Here is a 20,262-nt window from a genome sequence, read left to right as displayed (position 1 = left end):
CATTTGTGACTATAAATATGCAATACGTATTTTTTCTTCTTCTTTGTTTATGGGTTGTTTTGTAATATGAAAACAATCAAAAATATAAAGAAAAATTGAATTAAACAATATATATATACAGGTATTATATTTCTACAGACAGGTTCCCTTTGTCTTTTCGTGCTACAAAATGGGCCAATTTGGAGCACCACTATTGTTCTTTGCAAATCCCTCTTTATCTATGCGAGTACGGAACTTTCTGCGATCCCTCACCTCTACCTGCACTATTCTCCTTACATACTGCAGGTAGAATTACTCTACTTTCTCAGGCGTTGGGAGAGGACGGGATGAGGTAGAATGGAGATCTGAGGAATGCTTATGGCTGCTAGCTTGCTGCTATATGTAAATGCCTGCCTTCTACCTTTACATGTAGTAATAATAATTGCAATATAGTCTAATACTGTACCTGCCAGTGTGAATTGGCAATATTCATGTGTATAAGCTTATGCACAGATTTACTCTCGCCATAACTCTATTTGTTTTATTATTTTTTGCATGTATTGTGTCTCTTCCTTCTCATCTGCCACCAACCTTTCGCATGCTATGTAAGTGAAATAGAAAGAGGTGATAGATTTAGCACGGTTCTGGCACTGATCTTGAGGGACTGACTCCAATAGATTATGTGGTATTAAATGGTTGTAGCCTACATTGATGTTTCACTATAATATTGTTACCACATGTGATAGGTAAACTTCTAGGACCATTTCAGACGACTGATACATGTCCTCATTTGCACTTTTGAAGAGTCATTAAATGATAGAACTATGTTTTACCAATGTGGCAGCTACGCGTTTTGCTATGGCCGTGGTTTTTGGCTTTGAAGGGTTTCAGCACCAAGACGTGTTTTCAACTGGGAGAGGCTTCACTGCCCAAAGACATCATTGTGCTTGTGTAACTGTGAAAGCTGCCAAAATGCCAAGCCGTGGCAAGTCTCTCCTCACGTCTTTTATGATCATTTACAAATATTTGGGAAATAACAGGTACTTGAGGGCCTCAAAATACAGATACAGAGGATTGAAACCGAAACGTACCAAAACGGGATGTCCTCTAGCTGCAATGTGCAGCTTCCCAATGCATTTGACAGAAACTTGTTGTATCAGGTATCTAGGCGCTACAGATAAAAGAGGCCTTCTTACAGGTGTTGGGACTTTAAGGGCGGTGTTTAATTAGCGCTATCCAATTAGCCCCGATGCTGGCACTTATCGGGGATTTGGATTCCCAGTTCCCGATCCTTCCCTATGCCAAGGAGACCCGGGTTGCAAAAACGGAGTCAGATTCGGCAGTGCTGTTTCAATGCTACAGCTGACCTTCAGATCAGCTGTCTCTGCACCGCAGCAATATTAAATAGCCCAGATGATTTTGTATCCGCAGCTGCTACTCGCAGCATACTAAAGTATTACGGAAGTTAATATTAACATCAAGAACAGACCCCATAGTGATAATGTTATTGGCAAATTGGCAATTATTTATTTTCCAGAGTTTCTCTGCAGCATTAAGGGGTCACTGTACAGGATGCAGCAGTAGCCAGAAAGCAATGCCATCTATGGGCTGGTTCAATGCAACTACAGTATTATTGCATGTTTAAAGTGATACTACCCACACGGTTAAAATTCATTAAGTAGCATTAGAACCGTGTTGGGATACTGGCGACGGCATCGTCCTGCCAACATAACGGCTGTTGACATGACAACGGCGTGTCCTTCAAATATAGACTGTACTTCCACCACCCTAATAGCCACATGTTATAACATGTAGTCATTCAGTCATTGGAACCCATTAACAAAATGACCAGCCCTGTGCCCAGTTGGCTGCACATAAGGAAAACCACATCGGGCAGCTGTGCCTGTTTGTTGGATAGGCAAAACAAACAACAGCTGAACTATGGGCCTAATTCAGACCTGATCGCTAGCAAGCGATTTTTGCACTGCTGCGATCAAATAGTCGCCGCCTACAGGTGTGTAGCAGAGCTGTACAAACAGATTTTGTGCAGTCTCTGCGCAGCCCAGGACTTACTCAGCCGCTGCGATCACATCAGCCTGTCCGGGACCGGAATTAACATCAGGAACCCTTCCTACAAATGCATGGACACGCCTGCGTTTTTCCAGACACTCCATGAAAACAGTCAGTTGTCACCCACAAAAACCTCCTTCCTGTCAATCTGCTTGCGATCGCCCGTGCGAATGGATCCGTCGCACAAACCCATCGCTGAGCGGAGATCCGCTTTGTACCCGTGCGATTTGCCTGCGCATTGCGGTGCATACGCATGCGCAGTTTGGACCTGATCGCCCGCTGTGCGAAAACGCACAGCTGCGATCAGGTCTGAATTACCCCGTTTCCTGATGACTGACCTCTTAACACAGGTCAAAGCGTTTACCAGGGTTTCCACCCTGTAAAGGGCCCCACAACAGTAATGCCCGATTTCATCCGATTTTGACCTTTCGGGTCGATAATTTGGATGGAAAGTGGCAAATCGGATGTGTTTTACATCCGATCCGATGCACGCTCCCGTGAGCATCGGAGCCCCTAGGTCGTTAGTGCTGCACTTGTGATATGTCGGTTCCCGCAGGCATGGCTGGGATCGCATAAGATACATTGTATGCAAAAGGACAGCATACAATGTATCCTATGCCTCCTGCCGCCAGGAGGCTGACGGGCGGTTCAAGGGAAATCGTATGCGGCATGAGGGTCAGACATGTCGCTGTAGTATATGGGGCCCTTTAGATCAATACTAATCATTTAGTAGAATCACTTTGGAGGTCACGGGTGTGGTATGGAAGGTAGATAGTAACTAGGTCGTCAGTGTCTACATCGACTACTATTGGTCGACAGTAACTAGGTCGACAGGGTCTCTAGCTCGACATGTTCTAGGTCGACAGATCAAAAGGTCGACATGAGTTTTTTATGGGGGGTTTGTGTCGTTTTCTTCGTACAGTGATCGGGAACCCCAATTAGTGCACCGTGTCTCCTCGCATGGCTCGCTTCGCTCGACATGCTTCGGGCAAGGTTACCGTTCCCAATTGTTGTCCCTATGGATCGTTAAGTATGAAAAGGTTAAAAAAAAGAGAAAAAATCGTGAAAAACTCATATATACCTTTTGACCTGTCAACCTAGAACATGTCGACCTAGTGACCCTGTCGACCTAGTTACTGTTGACCTTGAGACCGGATCCCGAAGGTCACACGCAAATCAATTGTAATAAAAAAATAAAAGTGTGGGGCTAGCTGAAAACAGCATAATAACAATAAATGATTTACAAATAATGGTATTATCTTTGGGGAATTAAAAAAGAATATATCAGAGATTTACTAGCAATGTAAGGGCACAGGATTTCACAGTTGCTGTACTGTAGTACCCTAAAAAAAACATATAAGTACAATAAAATGTTTCATGTCTACTTAGGTGCAAATGATTAACATTAAAGTCTGGGGTCCACTACCCAAAGTGCCCTCTTGTGATCCAGAGAGATGGAGACGTGTGGACTGATAGGTAACGGTGGGGGAGAAAAGATGCTAGTGGCAGTGCCTGGTGATCATCAGTGGCCAGCCTCAGTGTTACTAGTGTAGCCTAGCTCTAAGAGTGATCTAATGGCAAGGACTGCGTAGGACCAAGCAGCTATTATTATTAAACAGATTGTTCAAGGTAATTGATAGCTAAAATAAGAATTTACTTACCGATAATTCTATTTCTCGTAGTCCGTAGTGGATGCTGGGGACTCCGTCAGGACCATGGGGAATAGCGGCTCCGCAGGAGACAGGGCACAAAAATAAAGCTTTAGGATTAGGTGGTGTGTACTGGCTCCTCCCCCTATGACCCTCCTCCAAGCCTCAGTTAGGATACTGTGCCCGGACGAGCGTACACAATAAGGAAGGATATTGAATCCCGGGTAAGACTCATACCAGCCACACCAATCACACCGTATAACTTGTGATCTGAACCCAGTTAACAGTATGACAAACGTAGGAGCCTCTGAACAGACGGCTTACAACAATAACAACCCGAATTTGTTTGTAACAATAACTATGTACAAGTATTGCAGACAATCCGCACTTGGGATGGGCGCCCAGCATCCACTACGGACTACGAGAAATAGAATTATCGGTAAGTAAATTCTTATTTTCTCTAACGTCCTAAGTGGATGCTGGGGACTCCGTCAGGACCATGGGGATTATACCAAAGCTCCCAAACGGGCGGGAGAGTGCGGATGACTCTGCAGCACCGAATGAGAGAACTCAAGGTCCTCCTCAGCCAGGGTATCAAATTTGTAGAATTTTGCAAACGTGTTTGCCCCTGACCAAGTAGCGGCTCGGCAGAGTTGTAATGCCGAGACCCCCCGGGCAGCCGCCCAGGATGAGCCCACTTTCCTTGTGGAATGGGCCTTGACAGATTTAGGTTGTGGCAAGCCTGCCACAGAATGTGCAAGTTGAATTGTGCTACAAATCCAACGAGCAATCGTCTGCTTAGAAGCAGGAGCACCCATCTTGTTGGGTGCATACAATATAAACAGTGAGTCAGACTTTCTGACTCCCGCCGTTCTTGAAATATATATTTTCAATGCCCGGACCACGTCCAACAACTTGGAATCCTCCAAATCGTTAGTAGCCGCAGGCACCACAATAGGCTGGTTCAGGTGAAACGCTGACACCACCTTAGGCAGAAAATGAGGACGCGTCCGCAGTTCTGCCCTGTCCGTATGGAAAATCAGATATGGGCTCTTATATGATAAAGCCGCCAATTCTGATACTCTCCTGGCTGAAGCCAGGGCCAGTAGCATGGTTACTTTCCATGTAAGATACTTCAACTCCACCGATTTGAGCGGCTCAAACCAATGGGATTTGAGAAAATCCAAGACTACATTAAGATCCCACGGTGCCACTGGGGGCACAACCGGGGGCTGTATATGTAGTACTCCTTTTACAAAAGTCTGGACTTCAGGAACTGAAGCCAATTCTTTCTGGAAGAAAATCGACAGGGCCGAAATTTGAACCTTAATGGACCCCAATTTGAGGCCCATAGACAATCCTGTTTGCAGGAAATGTAGGAATCGACCCAGTTGAAATTCCTCCGTGGGGGCCTTCCTGGCCTCACACCACGCAACATATTTTCTCCAAATGCGGTGATAATGTTGTGCAGTCACCTCCTTCCTGGCTTTTACCAGTGTAGGAATGACCTCTTCCGGAATGCCTTTTTCCCTTAGAATTCGGCGTTCAACCGCCATGCCGTCAAACGCAGCCGCGGTAAGTCTTGGAATAGACACGGTCCCTGCTGAAGCAGGTCCCGTCTTAGAGGTAGAGGCCACGGATCCTCCGTGAGCATCTCTTGAAGTTCCGGGTACCAAGTTCTTCTTGGCCAATCCGGAGCCACTAGTATCGTTCTTACTCCCTTTTGCCGTATAATTCTCAGTACTTTTGGTATGAGAGGCAGAGGAGGGAACACATACACTGACTGGAACACCCACGGTGTTACCAGAGCGTCCACAGCTATTGCCTGAGGGTCTCTTGACCTGGCGCAATACCTGTCCAGTTTTTTGTTGAGGCGGGACGCCATCATATCCACCATTGGTTTTTCCCAACGGTTCACAATCATGTGGAAGACTTCTGGATGAAGTCCCCACTCTCCCGGGTGTAGATCGTGTCTGCTGAGGAAGTCTGCTTCCCAGTTGTCCACTCCCGGAATGAATACTGCTGACAGTGCTATCACATGATCTTCCACCCAGCGAAGAATCCTTGCAGCTTCTGCCATTGCTGTCCTGCTTCTTGTGCCGCCCTGTCTGTTTACGTGGGCGACTGCCGTGATGTTGTCCGACTGGATCAACACCGGCTGACCCTGAAGCAGGGGTTTTGCCAGACTTAGAGCATTGTAAATCGCTCTTAGCTCCAGTATATTTATGTGAAGAGACATCTCCAGGCTTGACCATACTCCCTGGAAGTTTCTTCCCTGTGTGACCGCTCCCCAGCCTCTCAGACTGGCATCCGTGGTCACCAGGACCCAGTCCTGTATGCCGAATCTGCGGCCCTCTAACAGATGAGCACTCTGCAACCACCACAGAAGAGACACCCTTGTCCGTGGCGATAAGGTTATCCGCTGATGCATCTGCAGATGTGATCCGGACCATTTGTCCAGCAGATCCCACTGAAAAGTTCGTGCGTGGAATCTGCCGAATGGAATCGCTTCGTAAGAAGCCACCATCTTTCCCAGGACTCTTGTGCATTGATGCACAGACACTTTCCCTGGTTTTAGGAGGTTCCTGACAAGTTCGGATAACTCCCTGGCTTTCTCCTCCGGAAGAAACACCTTTTTCTGAACCGTGTCCAGAATCATTCCCAGGAACAGCAGACGTGTCGTCGGGGTCAACTGAGATTTTTGAAAATTCAGAATCCACCCGTGTTGTTGCAGCACTAGTCGGGTTAGTGCTACTCCGTCCTCCAGCTGTTCTCTGGACCTTGCCCTTATCAGGAGATCGTCCAAGTAAGGGATAATTAATACGCCTCTTCTTCGCAGAAGAATCATCATTTCGGCCATTACCTTGGTAAAGACCCGAGGTGCCGTGGACAATCCAAACGGCAGCGTCTGAAACTGATAATGACAGTTTTGCACCACGAACCTGAGGTACCCTTGATGTGAAGGGCAAATTGGGACATGCAGGTAAGCATCCTTTATGTCCAGGGACACCATAAAGTCCCCTTCTTCCAGATTCGCTATCACTGCTCTGAGTGACTCCATCTTGAACTTGAATTTTTGTATGTACAGGTTCAAAGATTTCAGATTTAGAATAGGTCTTACCGAGCCGTCCGGCTTCGGTACCACAAATAGCGTGGAGTAATACCCCTTTCCCTGTTGTAGGAGGGGTACCTTGACTATCACCTGCTGAGAAAACAGCTTGTGAATGGCTTCCAATACCGTCGCCCTGTCTGAGGGAGACGTTGGCAAAACAGACTTTAGGAACCTGCGAGGGGGAGACTTCTCGAATTCCAACCTGTAACCCTGAGATACTACCTGCAGGATCCAGGGGTCCACCTGTGAGCAAGCCCACTGTGCGCTGAAATTCTTGAGTCGACCCCCCACCGCTCCTGAGTCCGCTTGTAAGGCCCCAGCGTCATGCTGAGGGCTTTGCAGAACCCTGAGAGGGCTTCTGTTCCTGGGCAGGGGCTGCTTGCTGCCCTCTCTTACCCCTTCCTCTGCCCCGAGGCAGATATGACTGTCCTTTTGTCCGCTTGTTCTTATAGGACCGAAAGGACTGCGGCTGAAAAGACGGTGTCTTTTTCTGTTGGGAGATGGTCTGAGGTAAAAAGGTGGATTTTCCGGCAGTTGCCGTGGCCACCAGATCCGATAGACCGACGCCAAATAATTCCTCCCCTTTATACGGCAATACTTCCATATGTCGTTTGGAATCCGCATCACCTGACCACTGTCGCGTCCATAAACTCCTCCTGGCAGATATGGACATCGCATTTACTCTCGATGCCAGAGTGCAAATATCTCTCTGAGCATCTCGCATATAAAGGAAAGCATCCTTTAATTGCTCTATAGTCAATAAAATACTGTCCCTATCCAGGGTATCAATATTTTCAGTCAGGGAATCCAACCAGACGACCCCAGCACTGCACATCCAGGCTGAGGCGATGGCTGGTCGCAGTATAACACCAGTATGTGTGTATATACTTTTTAGGGTAGTTTCCAGTCTCCTATCAGCTGGATCCCTGAGGGCGGCCGTATCAGGAGACGGTAACGCCACTTGTTTTGATAAGCGTGTGAGTGCCTTATCCACCCTAGGGGGTGTTTCCCAGCGCGCCCTAACCTCTGGCGGGAAAGGGTATAATGCTAATAACTTTTTTGAAATTAGCACTTTTCTATCTGGGTTAACCCACGCTTCATCACATACATCATTTAATTCCTCTGATTCAGGAAAAACTACAGGTAGTTTTTTCACCCCCCACATAATACCCCTTTTTGTGGTACTTGCAGTATCAGAGATATGCAAAGCCTCCTTCATTGCCGTGATCATATAACGTGTGGCCCTACTTGAAAATACGTTTGTTTCATCACCGTCGACACTAGATTCAGTGTCTGTGTCTGGGTCTGTGTCGACCGACTGAGGTAAAGGGCGCTTTACAGCCCCTGACGGTGTCTGAGACGCCTGGGCAGGTACTAACTGGTTTGCCGGCCGTCTCATGTCGTCAACTGATTTTTGTAATGTGCTGACATTATCACGTAATTCCATAAACAAAGCCATCCATTCCGGTGTCGACTCCCTGGGGGGTGACATCACCATTATCGGCAATTGCTCTGCCTCCACACCAACATCGTCCTCATACATGTCGACACACACGTACCGACACACAGCAGACACACAGGGAATGCTCTTATCGAAGACAGGACCCCACTAGCCCTTTGGGGAGACAGAGGGAGAGTTTGCCAGCACACACCCAAGCGCTATAATATATATGGGAACAACCTTATATAAGTGTTGTTCCTTATAGCAGCTTAAATATATCAAAATATCGCCAAAAAATGCCCCCCCTCTCTGTTTTACCCTGTTTCTGTAGTGCAGTGCAGGGGAGAGTCCTGGGAGCCTTCCTCACAGCGGAGCTGAGCAGGAAAATGGCGCTGTGTGCTGAGGAGAATAAGCCCCGCCCCCTATTTCGGCGGGCTTTTCTCCCGGAGTTTTAGATATCTGGCATGGGTTAAATACATACATATAGCCTCAATGGCTATATGTGATGTATTCTTTTGCCATAAAGGTATTAAATATTGCTGCCCAGGGCGCCCCCAGCAGCGCCCTGCACCCTCCGTGACCGCTTGGTGTGAAGTGTGTGACAACAATGGCGCACAGCTGCAGTGCTGTGCGCTACCTTCATGAAGACTGAAGAGCCTTCTGCCGCCTGTATCCGGACCTTCAATCTTCAGCATCTGTAAGGGGGGTCGGCGGCGCGGCTCCGGGACGAACCCCAGGGTGAGACCTGTGTTCCGACTCCCTCTGGAGCTAATGGTGTCCAGTAGCCTAAGAATCCAATCCATCCTGCACGCAAGTGAGTTGAAATTCTCTCCCCTAAGTCCCTCGATGCAGTGAGCCTGTTGCCAGCAGGACTCACTGAAAATAAAAAACCTAAAAACTTTTTCTAAGCAGCTCTTTAGGAGAGCCACCTAGATTGCACCCTGCTCGGACGGGCACAAAAACCTAACTGAGGCTTGGAGGAGGGTCATAGGGGGAGGAGCCAGTACACACCACCTAATCCTAAAGCTTTATTTTTGTGCCCTGTCTCCTGCGGAGCCGCTATTCCCCATGGTCCTGACGGAGTCCCCAGCATCCACTTAGGACGTTAGAGAAATGTTAGTTATTGGCAACTTCAATTTAACTCTATGGGGTGTATTCAATACCTGTCGGATCCTTTCCCCGCTCCGCTTCAGTCGCTCCCCGCTCCTCACCCATCCATGCCACTCCATCCCGACAGCTGCTCCTCACCCGTCCACACCGCTCCGTCCCTGCTCGTCTCCACACATGGTCCCGTCCCCGTTGACCTGTCCCCCATCTCATCTCCCCGGATCTGACAATATCGATCCGACTTTAAAAAAAGTTGGATTGACATTGTCGGAACAGGGACCAAAACCTCTTGGATTTGGTCGCGGAACACATGGATCCGCAGCTAATCCGACAATCCACGTGGTTTCCAACAAGTTGGGAATTCCCGACTAGTCGGAAAAAATGGCCCCGCATTGAATAGGTCGGAACCCCTTCCGATCTAAATCCGTCGGAAGCTGCCGTCTTTCCGCAAGACGGCAGCTTAAGACACTTATTGAATATACCCCTATGGCCGTTTGATACATTTGCCCCATAGACAACTTGCCTAGATAATATTTGACCCCAAGTGACATTCAGCAGATCATTACATACTGTAGGTAATTTATGTCACACAGTTGGGTCCCCACCTGTGCCATCTGGTGTGGATCGTACAAAGGTGGGCAGCATCTTCACACAAGCAGTGGGGTTGGTTTCTGACCCAAGTCCTTTCTCCATCTGCTTGCTAAATCTGTTCGATACTTCCAAGAGTGTCTCATCAGACAATCGCATATGGTAGAGGTACTTGTCCACCTGTAGACACAGAAAAGACAGGTGATAATACTAAACATTTCTCATTGCCTATGCAAAGAAGAAATAGTATAGACAGAAATGTGCCTTTAAATGATGAGACACATGGGTTAGCACAAGAGCCTCAAAGGTTTATGTGCATATATTTATTTGTGTATAGAGAATCATGGAACATCTAATGCTGGGTACACACCTATAGATATATCTGCAGATATATCTATGGAAGGATCGGGCAGTGTGTTGTGCATACACATTGCCCAATCTGTTGGGGACTGACACCATGAACTGGGCGGGCATTTACATACGCCCGCCCAGTTCAGCTGTCAGTCATTGCTGGCTGCAGCTGCTTGTGTACGGGCGGTCAGCTGACCGCCCATACACACACACACCGACGTGCCAATATATCTAACAATATATTGGCTGTCGGCTGTGCAGCAGGGGCTTGTGCAATATGTCTGTGAACGACAGAGTTCACAGACATATAGCTCGTACACACTGGCCGACGGACCCGCGATATATCGGCCAGTCAAGAGAATGGCCGATATACAGGCCAGTGTGTACGCACCTACACAGTCACTGGCTGGCATCATGAGAAAAAAATTTCAACATGTATAACAATGACATGTTTATATTTGCACGTTCAATGATATCAGCTTAAAAGGACACACCTATCTCAGGTTTTACACAGTGACTGTAGGAAAGACTTAAGAAAACATTTACTTCTGGTTAAAACGAAATAGCAGCAATTATAGCATGGCCCAGAATTATTTAATGTGTAATATCAGAATCCTCCCTGTGATCCTAGTCACATGTTACCACTTCTCAGGATGTTGTTCAGTCTTCTAAATGGAGGGATCGCTTTAATCCTCCAATAATGAGGATGTAACCTTACCACAGCAGAAAGACCGCTAAAAATACAATATGATAAAGAATAATAAGAATTTACTTACCGATAATTCTATTTCTCATAGTCCGTAGTGGATGCTGGGAACTCCGTAAGGACCATGGGGAACAGCGGCTCCGCGAGTCCGCAGGAGACTGGGCACAAATAGAAAGCTTTAGTACTACCTGGTGTGCACTGGCTCCTCCCCCCATGACCCCCCTCCAAGCCTCAGTCAGGATACTGTGCCCGGACGAGCGTACACAATAAGGAAGGATTTTGAATCCCGGGTAAGACTCATACCAGCCACACCAATCACACCGTATAACTTGTGATCTGAACCCAGTTAACAGTATGATAAACAGAGGAGCCTCTAGAAAAGATGGCTCACTACAACAATAACCCGATTTAGTTAACAATAACTATGTACAAGTATTGCAGACAATCCGCACTTGGGATGGGCGCCCAGCATCCACTACGGACTATGAGAAATAGAATTATCGGTAAGTAAATTCTTATTTTCTCTGACGTCCTAGTGGATGCTGGGAACTCCGTAAGGACCATGGGGATTATACCAAAGCTCCCAAACGGACGGGAGAGTGCGGATGACTCTGCAGCACCGAATGAGAGAACTCCAGGTCCTCCTCAGCCAGGGTATCAAATTTGTAGAATTTAGCAAACGTGTTTGCCCCTGACCAAGTAGCTGCTCGGCAAAGTTGTAAAGCCGAGACCCCTCGGGCGGCCGCCCAAGATGAGCCCACTTTCCGTGTGGAATGGGCTTTTACAGATTTTGGCTGTGGCAGGCCTGCCACAGAATGTGCAAGCTGAATTGTACTACAAATCCAACGAGCAATAGTCTGCTTAGAAGCAGGAGCACCCAGCTTGTTGGGTGCATACAGAATAAACAGCGAGTCAGATTTTCTGACTCCAGCCGTCCTGGAAACGTATATTTTCAGGGCCCTGACTACGTCCAGCAACTTGGAGTCCTCCAAGTCCCTAGTAGCCACAGGTACCACAATAGGCTGGTTCAGGTGAAACGCTGAAACCACCTTAGGGAGAAATTGAGGACGAGTCCTCAATTCTGCCCTATCCGTATGAAAAATTAGGTAAGGGCTTTTATAGGATAAAGCCGCCAATTCTGACACGCGCCTGGCTGAAGCCAGGGCCAATAGCATTACCACTTTCCATGTGAGATATTTTAAGTCCACAGTGGTGAGTGGTTCAAACCAATGTGATTTTAGGAACCCCAAAACCACATTGAGATCCCAAGGTGCCACTGGAGGCACAAAAGGAGGCTGTATATGCAGCACCCCTTTGACAAACGTCTGAACTTCAGGAACTGAAGCCAGTTCTTTTTGGAAGAAGATCGACAGGGCCGAAATTTGAACCTTAATGGACCCTAATTTTAGGCCCATAGACAGTCCTGTTTGCAGGAAATGCAGGAAACGACCCAGTTGAAATTCCTCTGTAGGGGCCTTCCTGGCCTCGCACCACGCAACATATTTACGCCAAATACGGTGATAATGCTGCACGGTTACATCCTTCCTGGCTTTGATCAGGGTAGGGATGACTTCATCCGGAATGCCTTTTTCCTTCAGGATCCGGCGTTCAACCGCCATGCCGTCAAACGCAGCCGCGGTAAGTCTTGGAACAAACAGGGTCCCTGCTGGAGCAGGTCCCTTCGTAGAGGTAGAGGCCACGGGTCCTCCGTGAGCATCTCTTGAAGTTCCGGGTACCAAGTCCTTCTTGGCCAATCCGGAGCCACGAGTATAGTCCTTACTCCTCTCCTTCTTATGATTCTCAGTACCTTGGGTATGAGAGGCAGAGGAGGGAACACATACACTGACTGGTACACCCACGGTGTTACCAGAGCGTCCACAGCTATTGCCTGAGGGTCCCGTGACCTGGCGCAATACCTGTCTAGTTTTTTGTTGAGGCGTGACGCCATCATGTCCACCTTTGGTTTTTCCCAACGGTTCACAATCATGTGGAAAACTTCTGGGTGAAGTCCCCACTCTCCCGGGTGGAGGTCGTGCCTGCTGAGGAAGTCTGCTTCCCAGTTGTCCACTCCCGGAATGAACACTGCTGACAGTGCTATCACATGATTTTCCGCCCAGCGAAGAATCCTTGCAACTTCTGTCATTGCCCTCCTGCTTCTTGTGCCGCCCTGTCTGTTTACGTGGGCGACTGCCGTGATGTTGTCCGACTGGATCAGCACCGGCTGACCTTGAAGCAGAGGTCTTGCTAGGCTTAGAGCATTCAGGCTGGCATCCGTGGTCACCAGGACCCAGTCCTGAATGCCGAATCTGCGGCCCTCTAGAAGATGAGCACTCTGCAACCACCACAGAAGAGACACCCTTGTCCTTGGGGACAGGGTTATCCGCTGATGCATCTGAAGTTGCGATCCGGACCATTTGTCCAGCAGATCCCACTGGAACGTTCTTGCGTGGAATCTGCCGAATGGAATCGCTTCGTAGGAAGCTACCATCTTTCCCAGGACTCTTGTGCATTGATGCACTGACACTTGCCCTGGTTTCAGGAGGTTTCTGACTAGGTCGGATAACTCCCTGGCTTTTTCTTCCGGAAGGAACACCTTTTTCTGGACTGTGTCCAGAATCATCCCTAGGAACAGAAGACGTGTTGTCGGAATCAGCTGCGATTTTGGGATATTTAGAATCCAGCCGTGCTGCCGTAGCACTACTTGAGATAGGGCTACTCCGACTACTAACTGTTCTCTGGATCTTGCTCTTATCAGGAGATCGTCCAAGTAAGGGATAATTAAAACGCCTTTTCTTCGAAGAAGAATCATCATTTCGGCCATTACCTTGGTAAAGACCCGAGGTGCCGTGGATAATACAAACGGCAGCGTCTGAAACTGATAGTGACAGTTTTCTACCACAAACCTGAGGTACCCTTGATGAGAAGGGTAAATGGGGACATGGAGGTAGGCATCTTTGATGTCCAGAGACACCATATAGTCCCCCTCTTCCAGGTTCGCGATCACTGCCCTGAGTGACTCCATCTTGAATTTGAACCTCTGTATGTAAGTGTTCAAAGACTTCAGATTTAAAATTGGTCTCACCGAGCCGTCCGGCTTCGGTACCACAAACAGCGTGGAATAATACCCCTTCCCTTGTTGCAGGAGGGGTACCTTGATTATCACCTGCTGGGAATACAGCTTGTGAACTGCCTCCAATACTGCCTCCCTGTCGGAGGGAGACGTTGGTAAAGCAGACTTCAGGAACCGGCGAGGGGGAGACGTCTCGAACTCCAATTTGTACCCCTGAGATACTACTTGCAGGATCCAGGGGTCCACTTGCGAGTGAGCCCACTGCGCGCTGAAATTCTTGAGACGGGCCCCCACCGTGCCTGAGTCCGCTTGTAAGGCCCCAGCGTCATGCTGAGGACTTGGCAGAAGCGGGGGAGGGCTTTTGTTCCTGGGAAGTGGCTGTCTGTTGCAGTCTTTTTCCCCTTCCTCTGCCCCGGGGCAGAAAAGAGGAACCTTTTGCCCGCTTGCCCTTATGGGGACGAAAGGACTGAGCCGGATAAGACGGCGTCTTTTTATGTTGAGAGGCTACCTGGGGTAAAAATGTGGATTTCCCAGCAGTTGCCGTGGCCACCAGGTCCGATAGACCGACCCCAAATAACTCCTCCCCTTTATAAGGCAATATTTCCATATGCCGTTTAGAGTCCGCATCACCTGACCACTGTCGCGTCCATAATCCTCTTCTGGCAGAAATGGACAGCGCACTCACTCTTGAAGCCAGAGTGGAAATATCCCTCTGTGCATCTCGCATATATAGAAATGCATCTTTTAAATGCTCTATAGTCAACAATATACTGTCCCTATCCAGGGTATCAATATTTTCAGTCAGGGAATCCGACCAAGCTACCCCAGCGCTGCACATCCAGGCTGAGGCGATTGCTGGTCGCAGTATAACACCAGTATGTGTGTATATACTTTTTAGGATATTTTCCAGTTTTCTGTCACCTGGTTCCTTGAGGGCGGCCGTATCCGGAGACGGTAACGCCACTTGTTTTGATAAGCGTGTGAGCGCTTTATCCACTCTAGGGGGTGTTTCCCAACGCGCCCTAACCTCTGGCGGAAAGGGTATAATGCCAATAACTTTTTAGAAATTATCAGTTTTTTATCGGGGGAAACCCACGCTTCATCACACACCTCATTTAATTCGTCTGATTCAGGAAAAACTACAGGTAGTTTTTTCACACCCCACATAATACCCTTTTTAGTGGTACTTGCAGTATCAGAAATGTTTAACACCTCTCTCATTGCCGTGATCATGTAACGTGTGGCCCTACTGGAAGTCACGTTTGTCTCCTCACCGTCGACACTGGAGTCAGTATCCGTGTCGACGTCAGAATCCACCACCTGAGGTAACGGCCTTTTTAGAGCCCCTGATGGTTTCTGAGACGCCTGGACAGGGACTAGCTGATTAGTCAGCTGTCTCATGTCATCAACCGTCTTTTGTAAGGAGCTGACACTGTCACGTAAATCCTTCCATAAAGCCATCCACTCAGGTGTCGACTCCTTAGGGGGTGACATCTCTATTATAGGCAATTGCCCCGCCTCCACATCATTTTCCTCCTCATACATGTCGACACAAACGTACCGACACACAGCACACGCACAGGGAATGCTCTGATAGAGGACAGGACCCCACTAGCCCTTTGGGGAGACAGAGGGAGAGTATGCCAGCACACACCAGAGCGCTATATATAGATATAGGGACAACCTTATATAAGTGTTTCTCCCTTATAGCTGCTGTATTGTTAATATCCCGCCAATTAGTGCCCCCCTCTCTTTTTTACCCTGTTTCTGTAGTGCAGGACTGCAGGGGAGAGTCAGGGAGACGTCCTTCCAGCGGAGCTGTGAGGGAAAATGGCGCCTGTGTGCTGAGGAGATAGGCTCCGCCCCCTTCTCGGCGGCCTTTCTCCCGCTTTTTGTGAAAATCTGGCAGGGGTTAAAATTCATCCATATAGCCCAGGAGCTATATGTGATGTATTTTTAGCCAGCCAAGGTGTTTCTATTGCTGCTCAGGGCGCCCCCCCCCCCCCAGCGCCCTGCACCCTCAGTGACCGGAGTGTGAAGTGTGCTGAGAAGCAATGGCGCACAGCTGCAGTGCTGTGCGCTACCTTGTGGAAGACAGGATGTCTTCTGCCGCCGATTTGCCGGACTCTTCTTGCTTCTGGCTCTGTAAGGGGGCCGGCGGCGCGGCTCTGGGACCGAGCTCCAAGGCTGGGCCTGTGATCGGTCCCTCTGGAGCTAATGGTGTCCAGTAGCCAAGAAGCCCAATCCACTCTGCACGCAGGTGAGTTCGCTTCTTCTCCCCTTAGTCCCTCGATGCAGTGAGCCTGTTGCCAGCAGGTCTCAATGAAAATAAAAAACCTAAACTAAAACTTTCACTAAGAAGCTCAGGAGAGCCTCTAGTGTGCACCCTTCTCGTTCGGGCACAAAAATCTAACTGAGGCTTGGAGGGGGGTCATGGGGGGAGGAGCCAGTGCACACCAGGTAGTACTAAAGCTTTCTATTTGTGCCCAGTCTCCTGCGGAGCCGCTGTTCCCCATGGTCCTTACGGAGTTCCCAGCATCCACTAGGACGTCAGAGAAAGCTAAATTACTAGTGCTAATTAGATTCTAAACCTCTGGGACAACTGTATCAGGGGGAGATTTATCAAATCTCGGAGAGATAGTGACCTTGCTTATACTGTATCAACCATAAGCTTCTAACTGTCATTTTTCTAGCACAGCCTATAAAATGACAGGGAAGCGGTGAACAGATGCTGTGCGCATGCTCATCTATTCACAAGAGACAGAGGGACTTGGTGCATGCCAGCAGCTCACATAGGAGGCATGACTTGCAAGCGCGGCATTACCGCAAAGCCATGCCTCCTTTTGCTGAAGCCATGCCCCTTTTTGGGAGCACGCGGGATCTCATGAAGAAAGTTGGGAAGTATGCTTAGAGTCTTGGCTAACTTTTAGAGAGTGCATGGTCAGGGGCCCTTGATAAACATATATAGTGCATGTATGATAATGTACCAGATTAATAACAGCAATGCAATGTAGAGAGTACATCATAGTCCTGTGTAGTATAAGGTAACAAATGTATAATGGATAATTCAAGTGCACAGTCTAGAACAGGCATGTCAATCTCATGGTCATCCAGCTGTTGTGAAACTACAAATCTCAGCATGCTTTACCAGCTAATCAGTGGAAGGTATGCTGGCAAAGCATGCTGGGACTTGTAGTTTCACAACAGCTGGAGAGCCACGAGTTTGAAATGCCTGGTCTAGAACATGATTCCTAGAGGAGGAGGTAGTACCTCAGGCAGTGGAGCCCATCAGGGGGTTCCCCCTCTACTCCGTTGGGCCAGTCTGACCCTACTTATATGTCAAATGCCTACTGCATCATACAGGTATGATGATTATTAGCTAATATACAGATTTGTGTGGAGAATGTAACAGTAAGTCCAGGTGAATGCCAGTTATTTTCCCAATGCAAAATACGTGCAACTTGATGCTTGAAGTTTCTCCTTTCAGGGCCGTCTTAACAGCAGTGTAGGCCCCTGGGCACATAATGCACTGGGCCCCCTACCTATCCCCCAGCGGTAGGGTTGGGGGGTGCTATCAGCAGCAGCACTGATGTCCCGCGGGCGGTAGGGGGTGTTCTATCTTCCGCTCAGCTTGTAGGACCTGGAGCAGTAATTTCTGCTAATTACTCCTTTACTGCACAGATGGGGCTAAACTGTAGAAGGGGGCATTGGTCTGAATGACGGGGCCCTGTTACATGACTTCAGGGTGGTAGGGGGTGTTTAATATGTAGGGGAGGGGTGGATAGTGGAGTGGGCTTAATATTATTATTATTATTACATTTTATTTATAGGGCGCCACAAGTGTTTCGCAGCGCCGTACAAAGGACAGTACAGGGAGACAAAACTTAGCATAACAGTAAATAAATAACAAAAATGGAGTGCAGGTAACAAAGAGCAACACAATTCTCAAAACATAATACAGCTTAGATGTAAGTAGCGAAGGAGTAATCATTGTACTACTTGGCGCTGGCAGCCATAGATAGAGATGAGCCTTTACCAGCAGGAGAGAAAGCAGGTAAAGATGGTCGCTGAGTGAAATGTGTCAAGAAGAGGGTTTAGACAAGAGGAAAGAGGGCCCTGCTCTGAAGAGCTAACAATCTAGTGGGGAGGGGCAACAGACAGATGACATGAGGTGCAAGCCGGTAGAAGCCTGATGGTGGTATGCGAGCAAAGCAGAGATGTCCAAGGCATGGGGCAGGGGGATGGAGGAGCAGCCTAAGGACTAGGTTATGCATTGGAGGGGTACGCTTTGATGAATAGGTGGGTTTTCAATGCCCGTTTGAAGCTTTGCAAGGTCGGGGAGAGTCTAATGGAGCGGGGGAGCGCATTCCACTGAAGGGGTGCAGCACGGGCAAAATCCTGAACTCGTGCATGGGAAGCAGTGACCAAGGCAGAGGAGAGGCGACGGTCATCAGCCGACCGTAGTGGGCGGGAGGGAGTATGAAGGGAGAGGAGGTTGGAGATGTAGGGAGCAGTGGAATTAGAGATGGCCTTGTATGTGAGGGTGAGGAGTTTGAAGAGGATTCTGTAGGGGAATGGGAGCCAGTGTAGATTTTGTTGAAGGGGAGTGGCAGAAGTGGAGCGGCGGGAGAGGAAGATGAGCCTAGCTGCAGAGTTGAGGACAGATTGGAGGGGAGCGATGTGGGAGCAAGTGAGGCCAGTGAGGAGCACATTGCAGTAGTCAAGTCGTGAGATGACCAGTGAGTGGATGATAAGTTTAGTTGCACTCTGGAAGAGAAATGGCCTGATGCGAGCAATGTTGCGTAGCTGGAACCGACAAGATTGCGCCAGAGCTTGGATGTAGGGTGCAAAGGAGAGGGAGGAGTCAAGAGTACATTTTCTGGTGGGAGGGAAGCTTGCTTCACTGCAGATATCTCAAGTTCCTGAAAATATATTTCTTAGCTTTGAATGGTATAAAAAACTAGAGTCTCACCTTTCGGGAGGTGCTGGGGACTTGGGGATCAGACTTCAGGAGCCAGAGCAATCCACCAATGAAAATCTAAAACTGCATATTAGGCGTGTGGAGCTGGAGCAGGGACCAGCTACTGGAAGGCTGATATCTCTGGTTCTGGGCATAGTAGAGGCAAGCTGCCAGTGTCCACCGAAAGGGGAGAGTCCCATCTGTTGGCTTATAACCTCAGAAATACTCTAAGTCAGACAGAACCCGAGATATCTGGCTGGGAAGAGCAATTAACAGGCTTGGATGGGGACCACTGCTTTCAAGTCAGATATCTCCGGTTCCCCAGGGCCGATTTTCAAAAATCTGGTACCCCTGGAAAGTGGGGACCCTCAGCTATCAGCCTAGGGCCCTTATACTCCTGGGGCTCTTGGGCAAGAACCCATTGAGCCCATACAAAAAGACGGCCCTGTCTCCTTCTAGTGCTGTGGAATACTAATATTATGAGTGATAAACATAATTTAAACTGTACGTTGTGTGGAAAGATTCCGTAAGAGACTATTGTGAGCAGTCAAAGTTTATCACATATTTGTCAGATACTAAACACAAACTTCATAAAATTGCATATACAGTATAAACTGGCTCAATGGAAAGAACCAGGCTATTAATTGTTGTGTAAGATACCACGCCTCGCTGGAAACCAGTCAGTTATCTAAGCATGTGACGCCTGCGTCTGCCTCCAGATCTTGCACTGACATACACTCAGTTTGCATGAGGATCACGGCATTTACACTGCACAATGTGAAGAGGAGTGAGTCAGCTTCCCTTGGCTGGGGTGTCTGGTTTCAGCTCTAATGTGAATAGAAATGTGTGTGACGTGGGGAAACTTCTCAAACTGAGGAACTGGTTCTCGGAAATGGGGTACTGCAGCCGAATTACAACAAAACGGCAGTCCTGTCATACACTACTATATTCACCCATTCTCATTTACAGTCTATATACAGTCAGTATACCCAGGGGCATAGCCAGGACTTTGTGGGCCCCATAACAACATTTTGAAGGGGAACCCGTCCCAATGCTTCTAGAGAGACACTTTTCTGCAGCAGTTGTTATTTTTATGCCCTATAATAGTGCCCTAGTTCATTCTCTGAACCATAGTAGAGCCTTATTTAATGTTATGCCCCATAGTAGTGCCCTACTTTCTTTTATGAATTGCAGTACTGCTTAAGTTCACCCTATGTTACATTTCAGAG

General features: G+C 48.2%; 1 protein-coding gene across 1 annotated transcript in view; it reads right to left on the bottom strand.

Annotated features, from left to right (window-relative positions):
- Nucleotides 1-20,262, bottom strand: part of LOC134936833 (hexokinase-2) — a 91,938-nt gene that overhangs the window by 61,918 nt on the left and 9,758 nt on the right. Inside the window, exon 2 of the mRNA XM_063932107.1 lies at nt 9,964-10,126. Coding sequence (XP_063788177.1) covers nt 9,964-10,126 — 163 coding nt within the window. The remainder of the gene's footprint in view (nt 1-9,963; nt 10,127-20,262) is intronic.

The sequence above is a fragment of the Pseudophryne corroboree genome, chromosome 6, assembly GCF_028390025.1.
Source record: "Pseudophryne corroboree isolate aPseCor3 chromosome 6, aPseCor3.hap2, whole genome shotgun sequence".
Classification (NCBI taxonomy): Eukaryota; Metazoa; Chordata; class Amphibia; order Anura; family Myobatrachidae; genus Pseudophryne; species Pseudophryne corroboree.
Note: the sequence above shows the minus strand (reverse complement) of the source record. Positions and strands in the feature narration are given on the sequence as shown.